This window comes from Nicotiana tomentosiformis, chromosome 12, assembly GCF_000390325.3.
Source record: "Nicotiana tomentosiformis chromosome 12, ASM39032v3, whole genome shotgun sequence".
Classification (NCBI taxonomy): Eukaryota; Viridiplantae; Streptophyta; class Magnoliopsida; order Solanales; family Solanaceae; genus Nicotiana; species Nicotiana tomentosiformis.
Genome location: NC_090823.1, coordinates 106,529,283 through 106,545,486, shown reverse-complemented (window position 1 = coordinate 106,545,486; position 16,204 = coordinate 106,529,283). Strand labels below are relative to the sequence as shown.

At 35.6% G+C, this 16,204-nt stretch overlaps 2 protein-coding genes across 2 annotated transcripts; one reads left to right on the top strand and one right to left on the bottom strand.

Moving 5' to 3' along the window:
- The first annotated feature begins 843 nt into the window (after positions 1-843).
- Positions 844-2,837, top strand: LOC104108950 (lycopene beta cyclase, chloroplastic). Its single transcript, XM_009618113.4, has one exon. It carries the CDS (start codon positions 1,225-1,227, stop codon positions 2,725-2,727), a length of 1,503 nt encoding a protein of 500 aa, XP_009616408.1. The 5' UTR covers positions 844-1,224; the 3' UTR covers positions 2,728-2,837.
- A 1,693-nt stretch (positions 2,838-4,530) lies between these two features.
- Positions 4,531-8,503, bottom strand: LOC104108949 (beta-glucuronosyltransferase GlcAT14A). Its single transcript, XM_009618111.4, has 4 exons — positions 7,771-8,503; positions 7,129-7,204; positions 6,878-6,993; positions 4,531-5,410 (listed from the first exon to the last, which is right to left on the bottom strand). Exons 1-4 carry the CDS (start codon positions 8,258-8,260, stop codon positions 4,899-4,901), a joined length of 1,194 nt encoding a protein of 397 aa, XP_009616406.1. The 5' UTR covers positions 8,261-8,503; the 3' UTR covers positions 4,531-4,898.
- Between the last annotated feature and the right edge of the window lie 7,701 nt (positions 8,504-16,204).

Below are 16,204 nucleotides of genomic sequence, written 5' to 3'. Positions count from 1 at the left end.
TGGAATACTAGTTGTGTATTTTCTGTTATTTATTTTCTTTAGATATAATATCTATTTATTTTAATTGTATATTTTTATTTTCGAGTCAAATCGGGTAAAAAAAATGGCTACAACTCCATTATTTTTTACCAAATAAAAAGGTATAGCCAAAATAATGAACTTGCAATTGTACACTCTTTTATTTCTTCTTTTGATGCAATGACTATTTATTTCAACTGTGTATTTTTTCTTTTTCCGGTAATATGTGTTAAAAATAATATTTTTAGAGATCTATAATTTAGAGCTATATAAAAATTATAGTCAAAATAATAAAATCAAATTATATATTTTTATATCTTTTTAGATGCCTTGACTCTTTAATTCAACTGTATAAATCTTTATTTTCAGATCAAATTCAAAAATAATAACTAAAACTTTATTATTTTTAGCCAAATAAAAATAATTAGCCTAAATAATGTAGTTCTAACCAAGTTTTATTATAAATATTATTAGAAAAAGGTATAAAATATATTTTATTTTTCAAAAAATGCCACATGGATATGAAAATTCATGTGTCATGCGAGTGCATGCCACTTTCCTAGGATGAAATCGTCTAAGGGGGTAACAGCTATCGAATAACCAAGTATAGGGGTAATTAAGATCACACATAGTTCAATGATGTAAACAATAAGTGCCAAGTTTACAGGAGTTTTAAGGTATTTTGCCTTTATTAATCTGTGAAAAAGTACTATTCTTAAACTAAACTGTGAAAATAAGTCGGTGCGAAAGAGAATCAAAAGTAAAAAAGATAAGCACTTTCACTTCTTTTATCTTTTCACCTTCTATATGCTAAAACGGAAGGAGACATTTTCTATCATTTAACATGGTTGTGTTATCACCACAAGTACACCTACCAAGTTGTACCCAATTTTAACAGAAAAGGATGAGGTTTCTCTTTCTCTGCTCGTTGTCTACACGGTGAGCATTCAAAATTTCATATGCTCACTTTCTCGAGCATTAGCTTCTCTCAAGTGTAATACTTCTCTTATATGGCAAATCTTGAGAATTATTTAAGACCCTTTTCATTTTCTGAATTTTCTGTATCTCATGTCACAGTTAGTACCTCCAAGCTTGTAAGTATCTGCTTTTATTTGCCCTATTTCCGTATTAAGAATTGAAAGTTAGGGAACTTTCTTGAAATCCTGTTTGTAGTTTTCAAAAAAAATTGAACCCCTGTTGGAAGATATGGATACATTGTTGAAAACCCCAAATAAGCTTGAGTTTCTGCACCCAGTTCATGGATTTTCTGTTAAAGCTAGCTCCTTTAACTCTGTAAAGCCCCATAAGTTTGGTTCTAGGAAAATTTGTGAAAATTGGGGTAAAGGGGTTTGTGTTAAGGCTAAGAGTAGTGCCCTTTTGGAGCTTGTACCTGAGACCAAAAAGGAAAATCTTGATTTTGAGCTTCCTATGTATGACCCTTCAAAAGGTCTTGTTGTAGATCTAGCTGTGGTTGGTGGTGGACCCGCTGGACTTGCAGTTGCACAGCAGGTTTCGGAGGCTGGACTATCGGTTGTTTCAATCGATCCATCGCCGAAATTGATATGGCCCAATAACTATGGTGTTTGGGTGGATGAATTTGAGGCCATGGATTTGTTGGATTGCCTCGACGCCACATGGTCAGGTACTGTTGTTTATATTGATGACAATACAACTAAAGATCTTGATAGACCTTATGGAAGGGTTAATCGGAAACAACTTAAGTCCAAAATGATGCAGAAATGCATACTAAACGGTGTTAAATTCCACCACGCCAAAGTTATAAAGGTAATTCACGAGGAAGCTAAATCTATGCTGATTTGCAATGATGGTGTAACTATTCAGGCAACGGTGGTGCTTGATGCAACTGGCTTCTCAAGATGTCTTGTTCAGTATGATAAGCCATATAATCCTGGATATCAAGTAGCTTATGGCATATTGGCAGAAGTGGAGGAACATCCCTTTGATACAAGTAAGATGGTTCTCATGGATTGGCGAGATTCGCATCTTGGTAATAATATGGAGCTGAAGGAGAGAAATAGAAAAGTTCCAACTTTTTTGTATGCCATGCCATTTTCATCAAATAAAATATTTCTTGAAGAAACCTCACTTGTTGCTCGTCCTGGATTACGTATGGACGATATTCAAGAAAGAATGGTGGCTCGTTTAAATCACTTGGGTATAAAAGTTAAGAGCATTGAAGAGGACGAGCATTGTGTAATTCCGATGGGAGGCCCCCTTCCTGTAATACCTCAGAGAGTTGTTGGAACTGGTGGTACAGCTGGTCTGGTTCATCCCTCAACAGGTTATATGGTAGCAAGGACCCTAGCTGCAGCTCCGGTCGTCGCTAATGCAATAATTCACTACCTTGGTTCTGAGAAAGACCTTTTAGGTAATGAGTTATCTGCAGCTGTTTGGAAAGATTTGTGGCCCATAGAAAGGAGACGTCAACGAGAGTTCTTTTGTTTCGGTATGGATATTCTTCTGAAGCTTGATTTACCCGCTACAAGAAGGTTTTTCGATGCCTTTTTTGATCTAGAACCTCGTTATTGGCATGGCTTCTTGTCATCTCGCCTGTATCTTCCTGAGCTTATATTTTTCGGGCTGTCCCTTTTCTCTCGCGCTTCAAATACTTCTAGAATAGAGATTATGACAAAGGGAACTCTTCCTTTGGTAAATATGATCAACAATTTGTTACAGGATACAGAATGACTTACCAGGAATCTTGTTCAATATTACATAGCATATGTTAATACACTGCTCTTTTTATTTTATTTTTCAAATAATTGCAATAGTAACTATTTCCATTTTTTGATTTTCTATTTCTGTTGTTACTCACTATTTTGGTTGCCATTTTATTTTCATTCTCTCCTCTGCCCCGTTTACTGAGCTTGTTGTGACTTTCCAAAGGAGACAGTGCTAAAATGCCTGCTGATGAGAACACTGGTGTAGTTAGAGCAACAAGTATCATGAAGTAAGAGTTCCTCAGAAAGTTTAGTTTAAAATTATAAGAGAAATGAAATGATGATACAAGAAATTTATTGTTTTTATGTGTTTGTGTAAATACACATCTGCGTATTCATGTTTATATACACAAGTAAAAGTGTGAGTTTAATGTGTAATTGCAGTTGTAGCATGGGTTCAATGTCGGAACATCTGAAGGATGGTGTAGGAAAACTATATACTCCCTACTAGCAAAACAGGGAAAATCATATGCATATATATATTTCTGTAAAAGTTGTGATCATATTAAACATCCAGTCTAACAGAATTGTTGACATAGGCTGATAGAACACTGATTGCCCCTTCACTTTTCTAGCCTGAAGCCAAAACGGGGCGGACAAAATAATCTCAATTCTCTCCTCTGTAAGACAAACCTGACTTTTCCTCCACCTTCCATGAAACTGTCAAGCCATTCTTGAAAGAAGATTGATTGTGGAATAGGTCTGCATAAATGCCAAGAAAAGAAGAAAAGTTGCTGCAAGCAAAGAAATAACATCCTTGGACTGCTAAAACTGTAGCTTAGTTGAGATATACGCGCCTTTGTCCTAGTATCATAGTGTTCCTGGATCATCTCTTCTTGACATCTTGGAGAAAACTTGCATATTGTTCACAGCAGATGTATTTAGCTCACTAAATTCCCAGACAGTTGCTTTACTTTCATGTCTGTCTATGCGACTGTCCTTAAGGAGGAGTGTCCATATGCTTGCATTAATTTCCATATATGTCACAAAGTGTTGTTGCCTAAACCAACCTATCAAGATGCTCTACTGTCTCTATTTAATTGATAACAAAGTTGACATAGAAACATCATTCTTCCGATGCTACATCATCAACTACGTCTGTTTTGAAGAACTTTTAGTCAGTGGCGAGACACCCTTCTACCAAGAGTGTCATCCCTTGCCACTTTTGTCAAAAACATTCATCAGATATATACACGTTTAATATTTGAAAAAACTACATATATGTCATATAATCTTCAATTTTGGACAAGAAGTAAAGCTTTAGATTCTCTAAAGCCCCAAACTTAAAACCCACATACAGGCTAAGTTCTGATGATATAGACAGATACCCTTGCTCAAAAACTCTAGCGCCCTTAAGTGTGTTACGAATTTGTTTTGATTTTCTTACCTTATTTCGATTTATTCTTTTCCTTCTCATAAAAAACAATAGCATCCACGATGTAGTCCTTAAGAGAGTTTTGTTCAGAGGAATTATTCTCTCAATAGTTTATTTATATTTTTATATTAATTTCTCATATGTAGGTCGATTGACCATACCATATTAAAGCTTATCCCTATTTTAGTATATTTTTCTTTTTTATCCCTATTTTAGATAAAATGGAAGTACTGTTGAAATATATGATGCATAAAATGGAAACCCCTTACTCAAACATTACTAATCCAAGAATCAACATGGAAATGTCGTCATTGTTGTTGAGGGACAAGACTTTTTATTGCCATGTCGTCACTTTCATCATAATTCTTCCCACTTATACGACGAGCAGAAAACAACTGATCACAGAAAGCAAGTAGTAGTAGTCGTAGTAATAATGATAAAAGTGGCAATGATACAGTACCTCTAATCTTATACTATCATATAGCATATATAATGATCCATACTGTGTAGACTACACTTTGGAAAGAATTGGAACACCCCCACAAATAGAAAAGAACCCAAAGATAACAATGTAAAAAGAAGACCAATAAAACTGGACTCCTAGATGCCTGATGTAATATTCCCGAGTTATATTTTTCTTTTTCTCGTACAAAGTACAAACTAATGAACTATGACAATTTTCAAGAACTGACTAACATTATTTCATGTCTTCCACAAAATTTATTTTTCTATATTTCCAATAAAAAGTAAGTTTCATTTCCAAATTATCTACACTGCCGCTTAGCAAAATTTGGTGCAGATACCAATTTCTTTAACAATGTTTTCAATCTTCTGGCCCCAGTTCCAGGCCTTAGAACGCCATATTTCTCACCTTGGAGACTAAGACAACCTCGCTCATCGTCATTGGTGCACCACCCTCCGGCTGAGAACTGTCCATTTCGTCTTCTGAGAATATCACGATCAATTTTATTAAGAACAGGGTTGTTGTTCTTGAACTTCCGGGCAAATGGCCTGTTGCTTAAGACCATTCTTCGGTAATCCTTTGGACCGAGGGATCGGGGATGTTGTCTCGGGGGGTTGTCCCAAGTTATGTAATGAAGATCATGGTTCACTGTAGTGTTCTTGTATTCCTCGGAGTTGCATATGACTGTTTGGAAATAACCCTCTGGTGATGACACAAAATTAGTGTAGTAGAGAAGAAGAGTTCTTGGAAGGTTTTCCCAGCCTATTATGCAGTATTCTGCAAAGGATCTGGACAATATTGTCCAAGCTGAACCTGCAAATAGATTTTGTGTTAGTTCTATATGATGGAAATAAACATAAAATGTCGAAAAATAGCGAATAATGCGTCCGCACACAATTCATCGAGAAACTGGGCGATGAAATGTCAAGTCTAATTTAGAGTTTAACTTCTATACAATCATATCACCTAAAAGATCACGATAAGTAAACGTCAATAAAAAGTGTGATCGGCACCCTTGAAAATAAGGCAGGTTACCTGCTACAGCAAGTTAAATATAGTAAGAGCGTAAAAGTTATTTATTAAACCCTTTGATTTAAACTTCAGTCATATCTCCTCCAATCCCAACCCGGAAGAATGAAAAAACAAGGAAAAGAGTAGTCGTTCTCCAGTCATGGATCTAATTACACACATCCAGATATATGGAAATATAGATCATGAGCAATGAGCTAAAGAAGATCATAATAAAATAAATTGGAATTGTTGAAATCTTGAATTATCCATCAAAATGAAAAAGAAATAAAATCAAAATCTTGAGTCTTATATATACAACTATACACACACAAATTCAAAAGGCAGCTAGCATGTGCCATCAAGTCACTAGAGGTGGTGAATTGCAATATGAATAAAATTAAGATCTAGGCCTTGTGACACTTTTGTACCTTAATAACTTTAGGTGCTAATTAGATCTTTAAGAAATAAATTCTCCCAAAGCACTGAGATTTTAATTGTTCAGTACTACCATAGAGCATAATCTAGGAAACCAAAAGAAAGATTCGACTTGAACCAAGTGTAGAGCATGTCTCTATGACATTAACATGTGCATTTTCTTGATAATGTAGCTCAAACTAGTTTTTTTTAGTCTTTTCATACTTTTGCCTCTGTTACTGCTTAGTTGTTGTCCAATGGAACTTATTTCTATGATGCTCTTACTCTTCGAAAATTCCAAAAAATACGGCGGGGTATGTGTCGATCCTTCAAAAACAAAGGTGCGGCAACATTTTTGGATGGTCAGAGCTACATAGCTTATTTTGTGAATATCTTGTTTTTTAGTAAAAGTTTTAATCATTTAGCTTGAAAAAAGGTTACTCATTTTGTGGTTATAAATAGTTAAACCTTTTCAAGGGAGCAAATAAAAGTAAAAGCTATTTCCCTCCTCATTTTCTCTACATTGAAATGAGGATTCATGGTAATGGATAAAAAGAAATGAAGATCTAGTAAGTCAGCAGATACTAATTAGACCAACTTTCTGGTTTTGATTCTATCTTTCTTAGCATTTATTTCAAAATGTATCTAAGATTTAGTAATTTCTTCAAAAAAGTTTATATAATATATTTAGCAAAAGGTATTTCAGTCCCTCCTTTTATGGTCTTTGCTGTCTTCAAGAGTCACATGCATGGGTTCATTGGATGTCTTGCCACTTCCTTTATTTTATTATCTCTTAGAATATTTGAAGCCACAAATAATGAATAAAAAATTCAAAGAAAGATAAAGAAAAATAACCTGTATAAAGCTTGAAAGCAGTAGGGAGACTTCTTTGCTTGATAACCCACCAGATCTCTGATTTGTTCAAACTATGTAGACCAGGGTCTATTATAATTGGCTTTCCTCTCTTATTCCTACATTAAGATAAAAAATATTTTTTGTTAAGCACTATAGATTTTCTGAATAAAATATTTTTCATTTATAATAAATACAGTACTTGTCAAGCAAAACTATTGAAGCAAAAAAATTAAAAGAAAAAAAGAACTTACAGTTTCCAACCCATGTGGCTGGTGTGTTGTACAAAATTTAGATCCCTTGGTATGTCAGAGAAGGCATGGATCAGATCTGAGACCATGATGAGAAAACATTAAAAGAGAGAATTATAAAAAAAGTAAAAAGACAATTGAAGTATTGAACTAATCTTGGAAAAATAATATTTGAAGGAATTCATACATTTTGTATAAAATAAACAAAGTATACTTTACTACATTTAGAGAAAATGAAATGTGAAGGAATCAAGGAAATTCTTCTTTTTTTTCCTTCTAAAAAACTCAAAGCAAAGGCATTATCATAAAAAGAATATCCTTAACACATTTTACCAAATTGTGAAGGAATCACTTGACTTTATTTCTCTAAAACCAAATAAAGAATGATAAAACAGTATTTTGTTGACCAAAAAATAGTGAATGTGAAGGAATAAATTCAAAAGTTTTTACTTAAAAAAATCCCGAAGGCAAAAAAATTAAGAAAAATGCTTATATCTACAAATGTACTAGAAAAAATACAAATTTTTAGTCAAAAAACACATAAAAACAAGGGCAAGGCGAACACAAGGGTCTATCGTACCTCCAATAACTTTAACAGCTAATTTTAAAAAAAAAGAAAAAAAAAAGGAGAGGCACTCACCATACCATCTTGAGTAACTAAAGGATAATCAGAGGCACTGAGATTAATAAACCAATCCCATTTAGCAATCCTCAAAAGCATAGACATTGCATGAAGTGTAGTAGCAAGCATAGTTGGTCCTCTATAAGTTACCAAATTAGGCTTTCCCACAATCCAAACATTATTAATTTCTCCAAAAACAGTGTTCCCACCCACAAATCTTGAAATCTCTTTGTGCTCAGCTTCTGGTGCATCTAAATCCAAATGAATCAAGTAAAAATTCCCAGGATGGTATAGAGAAAACAACAGCCTTTTCAACTTTGGTACATCTCCTTTAGAAGCAGAGATCAAGTAAGCAAATTTTACAGGGTAAGGTTTACTAGTATTAGAGATGATGAAGCTTTTAGTTGGCTTGAAAATAGTGATTGGTGATTGAGATAATTGGGTGGGTATGTAGACAAGAATGAATAGAATTGAGGTTAGAATGAAAGAAAACATAAAAAGTTTGATACCCATTACAAAGATTTAACTAAAAGATCAAGAAATTTGAGAACTTTGAGAGGCGAAGTAGTTCTTGTTCTGCTAGAAATTAAATGGAAAAAAAATGGCTGCCTCTAATATTGGGTAGTTGGGGGGAGGGGTAGTTAATGGATGTCGGTGAAGGGAGGTTAAATAAAGAGAGAATATAATAGCTAAAGGCAAAGGAAGAGTGTAGATGAGTTCTTTGGTTAGTTTGTTCCTTTCTTGGAAGTAAAGTGTGGAGAAAATGAAGTGAAGAGAACTCAATTTATCACTATTTTCAAGAGGTTGGGTATTAAGTCACTTTTGTTAATGGTGATTATTTGACCAAATTTCCCACCTAATGTTGCTTTTAAAAACTAGTCACTTTCTCCTGCTTCTACTTCTTCCTCCTTTCTGTTTTATTTTCTTTTCTTTTTTTAACTTATTAGGTTGCAAGCTTATTCGATCCCGAAATATGTAAAGAAAAAGAAGGTTGTAAGCTTATGATTATGTGTAGTAATATATTTATTTCACTTTATCTGATATTTTTTCTTTTTTAGTCCGTTTCAGAATGAAAAATTATATTTCAAATCTCTTTAAATTTAATTTTGTTATTTTATTCTTGATAACATACTCTTATAATTATATAAATGTCATACCATTTAAGATCATAAGTTCTAATGAAACTTTTGGTATGTGTTAGTTTTCTTTTCTTTTTTTCTTTTTAAACTCTGTGTTAAGTCTAATGTCAACATATAAAACTGAGAAACAGAAGTATAGGTTATGGCAATCATATCTTTTTTTCTCATTGAAAATAAGGTAATATCAAGCTAATAATTCCTTAATTGACCAAAAAATTTACATTCCTCATATAGTCCTAATAATCTATAATGATTTGAACGGTCGTTTTGAGCATTTGCATTCCGTTCAGCTGTTTGAAGTCTTGAATAACTTCATATGATGTATTATGACTTGTGTGAATCGTTGATTTTTGTTTTCAGGTGATCCGAAGTTGATTTGGAAGAATGATTCTCAACTAGGAAGCTTTAAGTTGGAAGAGTTGACCAAGTTTGACTTTTGTGTATTCGATCCCGGATCGAAGTTTTGATGGTCCCGTTAGGTCTGGATGATGATTTTGGACTTGGGCGTATGCCCGAATTTTCATTTGAATATTTCTTGAAGGTTTTAGCGTTAATTGGCGAAAGTTGACAATTTGGAGCTTTAGAATGTTCATAAGTCTAACCGGAAGTTTGACTTTGGGTAAATGTGTAAAGATTCGACCTTTATTGATTGGATTTGCTTCCTATGGCATTATTTGATGACTTTGAGTTGCTTTTGGCTAGTTTCGAGCCGTTCGGAGGATGATTTGAGCGGGATGGCGCTTCTAGTGTATCGATTGGGCTTGTTTGAGGTAAGTATCCTGCGTAACTTTGTATGGGAGAAATTACCCCTTAGCTTTTGGGTGGTGGTACTATTTGAATTATGTGGAAGACGTTTACACGAGGTGGCGAGTGTGTACACGGGCTTATATGTAGTATTTGAGCGGTGTAGACTTCTAGATTTCTTCCATGCATTTAATTGTATTTGTCACAACATGTTATATCTTTCATTGTTGAATTTGCCCTTACGTGCCTTACTTGAAGTTATTAGTACATGTTCTATCTTTTATTGTCAAGTTCACTCTTATATGTTTTATTTGTTAGTTGTGATTACTTGTTGAATTCATGTCTTATTTATTACATGCCTTAATTGTTAATTGATTCTTGGTAATCATGTCTTTATTTATAAATTGTCATTACTTGCTATTTGATTTTGGGAGTTATCGTGTAACTTTATCATCCGTTTGTTACTTCTTGTGTAGCTTCGTTATTATGTTTGGTTTTGTAATACGCCGTAGTTGGTTGTAGTTGTTTGTGTAATGCCTATTGTTTGGGGATCGGGTTGTACGCTACAACGGTATTGAAATGATATGAAAAGATATGATATGGAGCGATAAGGACAGATGATATGATATAGGTGGGATCGGATTGCACGCCGTAACAGATATTATTATTATTATTATTGTATGGGATCGGGTTGCACGCCGCAACGGATATTGTTATTTGTCACACCCCAACCTAGGTGAGGCGTGGCTGACACCAGTGCCGTACTGGCCCGAGCAAACCACTCTGCAACTCTTGAATACTGGACGTAACCCAGAACATACATAGGCCAACATGGCCAAACTCTATCATACTATAAGCTATCATGGCCAACATGGCCGCAACTCGTAATATATCGTAGGCGTCCAAGCATCATATCAACTAGCCATCATACTCAAAACATCAATATATGTTTGAATCGAGGAGGCCACTATGAGTATCAATACCGGACAACCTAGAAAGAAAACATAAATGAGGGTCGACAAGGCCACTAACATATTGTACATACTGAACCTGTGTCTACAAAGCCTCTAAGAGTATCTGACATCAAAATATCATCGGGACAGGGCCCCGGCCTACCCGTAAGTCTATAACAAAATCTGATATCATGACCTCTAAACTCGGCTATACTCCAGAAGAGATGGAGTCTTACAGATTTCCCGCTGAATATCAATCATGTCTACTTTGAGGGATCGTCAAACTGATTACTTGCACCTGCATACACGAAGTGCAGTTCCCCAGCAATGGGACGTTAGTACAATGAAATGTACCAAGTATGTAAGGCAGAAAGTAATACATATAAATAAATTCTAAAAACTGAAAAGCATGAATGAATACAACAATAGTCTGTTGAATGATAAGAATAAGAGTGAGCTTACCACGTACTCTAGATTGACTTACTAGATCGCTGTCACTTGGACCACTTGGTCCTTCAATCTGATTGAACAACTCAACCTATCATAAGATTCTGAACTATTTCTATCATCCGTTGCTTAGTAATCTCTTGTTACATCATCGTTGTTACTTATTATAACAACAATAAGTGGCTCTTACGCATAGCAAGGTAGACCGTCTGTAAGCCACACTACAACATTACTATCTGGTGGCACGCACGCGTAGCAAAGCAAATCGTCTGTACCGCTCAAAATATTCAGGTTGTACTATGCGTACATATAGGACCGTCCATAGCTAACCTTTATCTTACCTATGCGTTTCATAGACCGTCCATAGGTTAATCTTCATTATCCACCTACACATTCATAGAGCGTCCATAGGGAACATACTTATGCATAAATAACATTACAATAGCATGCAACAGTCAATATCTTACAAGCTAGGTACTCGTGTTTATAATGTCTCTCAGTTCGTATTCGGCAACTCGTAATACCTACTCATTAGCTTTAAGGAAACTCATAACTACTCTCAGATTTACACATCCGTCGTGACATACTAGAAAAAGGATTTCGATATTCGTATAATCTTACCTTTACAAATTCATTTGGTACATCGTAGGGCTCGTATTTCATATTATTTCAAGCGACTCATCGCATTCGTTAACTCAATCTCTACTTCTTTTAATGTATGGAATATCATTACTATTTTTGTATGCGCACGATTATTCTAGTTAGGTAGTACAATGCGTTTCATAACCTATGTGACCTTACGCTCTTCTGCATACGATCTATTCTTGATTCGTTAGTTTGCTCATTCACAACCTTTAAATTTATGGGTAGGTTCTTGTTAAGCAACTTATCACATCCCTTAATCTACATCTCTCTCTTATTAGAATTAGGGATCTTCCATAGCTACCTTCACTAACCAATGAAAACTACTTCGTCCATTTCATAAGATCATAGGTTCTATACATGATTTCTACTCATGATCCATTTATAATTTACCATTAAACGAAGGCTATACTTCTCCCCGTAGACTCAACATAAGTTCCGTGAGGTCTCTACATAGCTAGGAATTATCCGTGGATTACAACTACGAGTAACTCATTTCTTATCTATATTCACTTTTGAACTATTAGAGGCTCTTAACCTGTCAACATAGAACATACACTAGGACTCATCCCCTTGAACCTCTTATAAGGGTGACGTCACTATGGAATCATGCTGGAAGAAGAAAGGGAAAGCCTTACATATCTTTAAGTCGATCCTTCGACGAAGATGGTGGGAAAGTCACCTCTTCAATATAATCCACACCAACGAAAATAACACTAATATCAACAATAGTAACACATCAACTAGCTATCACGCGACAAGCTTGTTCTACGGTAAATCGGACAGCATCTCTCCCGTTTCTTTCACCTCCCTCAAGGTCACAACATCAACAATAATAGGCCACCCTTAATACATATATCCAGCACCTTAACAACACGAGAACTGCCCAACTATGCAATATAACAACAATAATAGGTCCAATGTTAATCTTAGGAATAGCTAGCTTACGATACATCGAGCGACAAGCTCGGTCCTTAACTAGCAACAAAACACTAATCTACACTTCTTCTCTTCAAGTTACATATTAACAACACACACACACACACACACACACACACACACACACACACACACACACACACGATCCATTTATAATTTACCAATGAAAACTACTTCGTCCATTTCATAAGATCATAGGTTCTATACGTGATTTCTACTCATGATCCATTTATAATTTACCATTAAACGAAGGCTATACTTCTCCCCGTAGACTCAACATAAGTTCCGTGAGGTCTCTACATAGCTAGGAATTATCCGTGGATTACAACTACGAGTAACTCATTTCTTATCTATATTCACTTTTGAACTATTAGAGGCTCTTAACCCGTCAACATAGAACATACACTAGGACTCATCCCCTTGAACCTCTTATAAGGGTGATGTCACTATGGAATCATGCTGGAAGAAGAAAGGGAAAGCCTTACATATCTTTAAGTCAATCCTTCGACGAAGATGGTGGGAAAGTCACCTCTTCAATATAATCCACACCAACGAAAATAACACTAATATCAACAATAGTAACACATCAACTAGCTATCACGCGACAAGCTTGTTCTACGGTAAATCGGACAGCATCTCTCCCGTTTCTTTCACCTCCCTCAAGGTCACAATATCAACAATAATAGGCCACCCTTAATACATATATCCAGGACCTTAACAACAGGAGAACTGCCCAACTATGCAATATAACAACAATAATAAGTCCAATGTTAATCTTAGGAATAGCTAGCTTACGATACATCGAGCGACAAGCTCGGTCCTTAACTAGCAACAAAACACTAATCTACACTTCTTCTCTTCAAGTTACATATTAACAACACACACACACACACACACACACACACACACACACACACACACACACACACACATATATATAAAATCCCCCAAAACTCCAGCCACAACAACATCATAAAAATACCTCAAAACAGTCCAACATGGTATCACAACTTCTATACGTCTTTTGACCATCAACTCATAACTTCTAGCTTCAAACAACTTAGCTAGGGCTTAGATATGATCAAACTCATGTAGGAGAAGAAGAGATTACCTTTAAACAGCAAGAAAAACTCCAAGAAAAACTCTCCTTAAACTTGAAAGAACTCACAACACATCAACAACATCATATAAGTGATCTCTACCATTTTTACAACACTTTTAATGACGAACTTAGGTGGTTTGGCCTTGGATTTGTGTGAATCTTTAGGATATGCTTAGATAGAGTTTAGAGGTTTTTGGAGGTCTGATTTGGTCGAAAATGAGATTTAGAGATGAAAGCTATCACTTTATATAACAAGGTAAGCTTCCACCGACTTTGTGAGTCCCAAGGAAGCTGCTTGCGCAGTCTCACAAAAACGTGAATATCTCTCTATTTCGACGTTGTATCGATGAACAGTTTAATGTGTTATAAATTAGACTTGTAGATATTCAATTTGATGGGTTTATCACCCCTTAACGCAAAGTATATTTAGAGAAAAGCTCAGTGACATTAGACCCAAATTTAGGTCAAACTTTTGTCGTGATTTGTTTTACAACTTGTTTCACTTAAAAACTAAATATATGAATATTATATAATTCAATTACCTTTAAAACATGACCTCCTTAGGATATTAAGCACTCCTAGTTTACCCTAAAAGTACGAGTTATAACATCTTTGATTCGTTTAACCTCCAACCTTCACGATACTTCCTTAACACTTGTTTTAACCCATCATTATCTTTGTAAAGGTTATTAAGCTCTACGGCTTACATTGATTCACTTAAGATGCATCATAGCATGAAAGTACCCCCTTAGGAACATTCGTCCTCGAATGTTAACTCTTAGAGACTTGCTAAAATTTCGCCAAAGTTTTCCCTGAACACCGGACTAAAACCAACTTGCACACAACTAGAAAATACATTATACATGCCACACATGGCCAACATCTGTAAATGGAAACACTTGGCCTCACACGACCATTTACCATGAATAGAGCTGTAACGACCCGACTTGTCATTTTAAGCATTTACGTCCCATTCAGTGACTTAAGGTCTCTAGCAGTTTCGCAATATGTATTATGACCCGGGGGTGTGATCGAGCTTGATTTACTGAAGATTCGGAATTAAATTAAAAGAACAATCCTTATTTAGAATCTTAAATGGAAAGAGTTGATTGGAGAGTTAACTTTTGAGTAAACGACTCCGGAATGGAATTTTGATGATGTCAATAGCTCTGTATGGTAATTTTGGACTTAGGAGCATGTCCGAAAAATTATTTGGAGGTCCGTAGTGGAAGTAAGCTTGAAATGGCAAAAATTAAATTTTGGAAAGTTTGACCGGGGTTTGACTTTTTGATAACGGGGTCGAAATCTTATTCTGGAAATTTTAATAGCTTCGTTATGTCATTTATGACTTGTGTGCAAAATTTGAAGCTATTCCGGATTGATTTGATATGTTTCGGCACAAGATATAGAATTTGAAAGTTCAAAGTTCATAGATTTTGATTTGAGGTGCGATTCGTCGTTTTGATCTTGTTTGATATGATTTAAAACCCCGAGTAGGTCCGTGTTGTGTTACGAGACATGTTGGTAAATTCGGACGAGGTCCCGAGTAGCTCGGATGAGTTTCGGACGAGGTTCAGATCGAATTTGGACTTGTTGAAAATGCTGGGATTTCTGCTGTCTCTGGACAGACCTGTTGGGATCGCACATGCGGAAATTTGGGCGTAGGTGCGACCTCGCAGAAGCGAGGATTTCGTCGTAGAAGCGAGCTGCGCAGAGCTGGAGGAAGGTCGCAGATACGAACAGCCTTCCGCACCTGCACAATCACAGGTGCGATATTTGCTACGCAGAAGCGACGAGACAGCGCAGAAGTGGAAATGTTGCGCACCTACGATCAGCGCAGAAGCGGAAATGGCTCCGCAGGTGCGAGCTTTGTGGCTGGGCAGAATCATAAGGACCAAAATGGTCATTTTTGGCATTTCGTTTTGGAATTTTTGGAGCTCGGATTTGGGCGATTCTAGAGGGAGTTTTCACAAGCTTGGTTGGGGTAAGTGTTCTATATCCTAAAGTGATTATATTTCATGAATATATGATTATATTCATCATTTAGTTCGGATTTAAATGGAAGAAATCAAGATTTTTACAAAAGCTTCCAAAAAACAAAAATTTAAGATTTGGAGGCCGAGTTGTTATTGGAATTCAATAAAATTGGTATGGTTGAACTTGTATCGGAATGAGTGTTTGGGTTTCATGAAAATTATGTCGGGTTCCGGGGGCGGGTCCCACGTTGACTTTCGTTGACTTTTTAGAATAAATTTTTAAGTCGACGTATTTTTATCCGGAATTATTTCCGATGAATTTTAATCAAGTTATACAATTAATTTGGATAGATTTGAGTGGTCCGGAGGTCAATTCAAGCAAGAAGGCAATTTTGGAATATCGGCATAACTTCAAAAAGGTAAGTGTCTTGCTTAACCTCGAGTGGGAGAAATACCCCTTAGGCATTGAGTATTATGTGCAAATTGTGTAATTGAAAAATATGTACGCGAGGTGA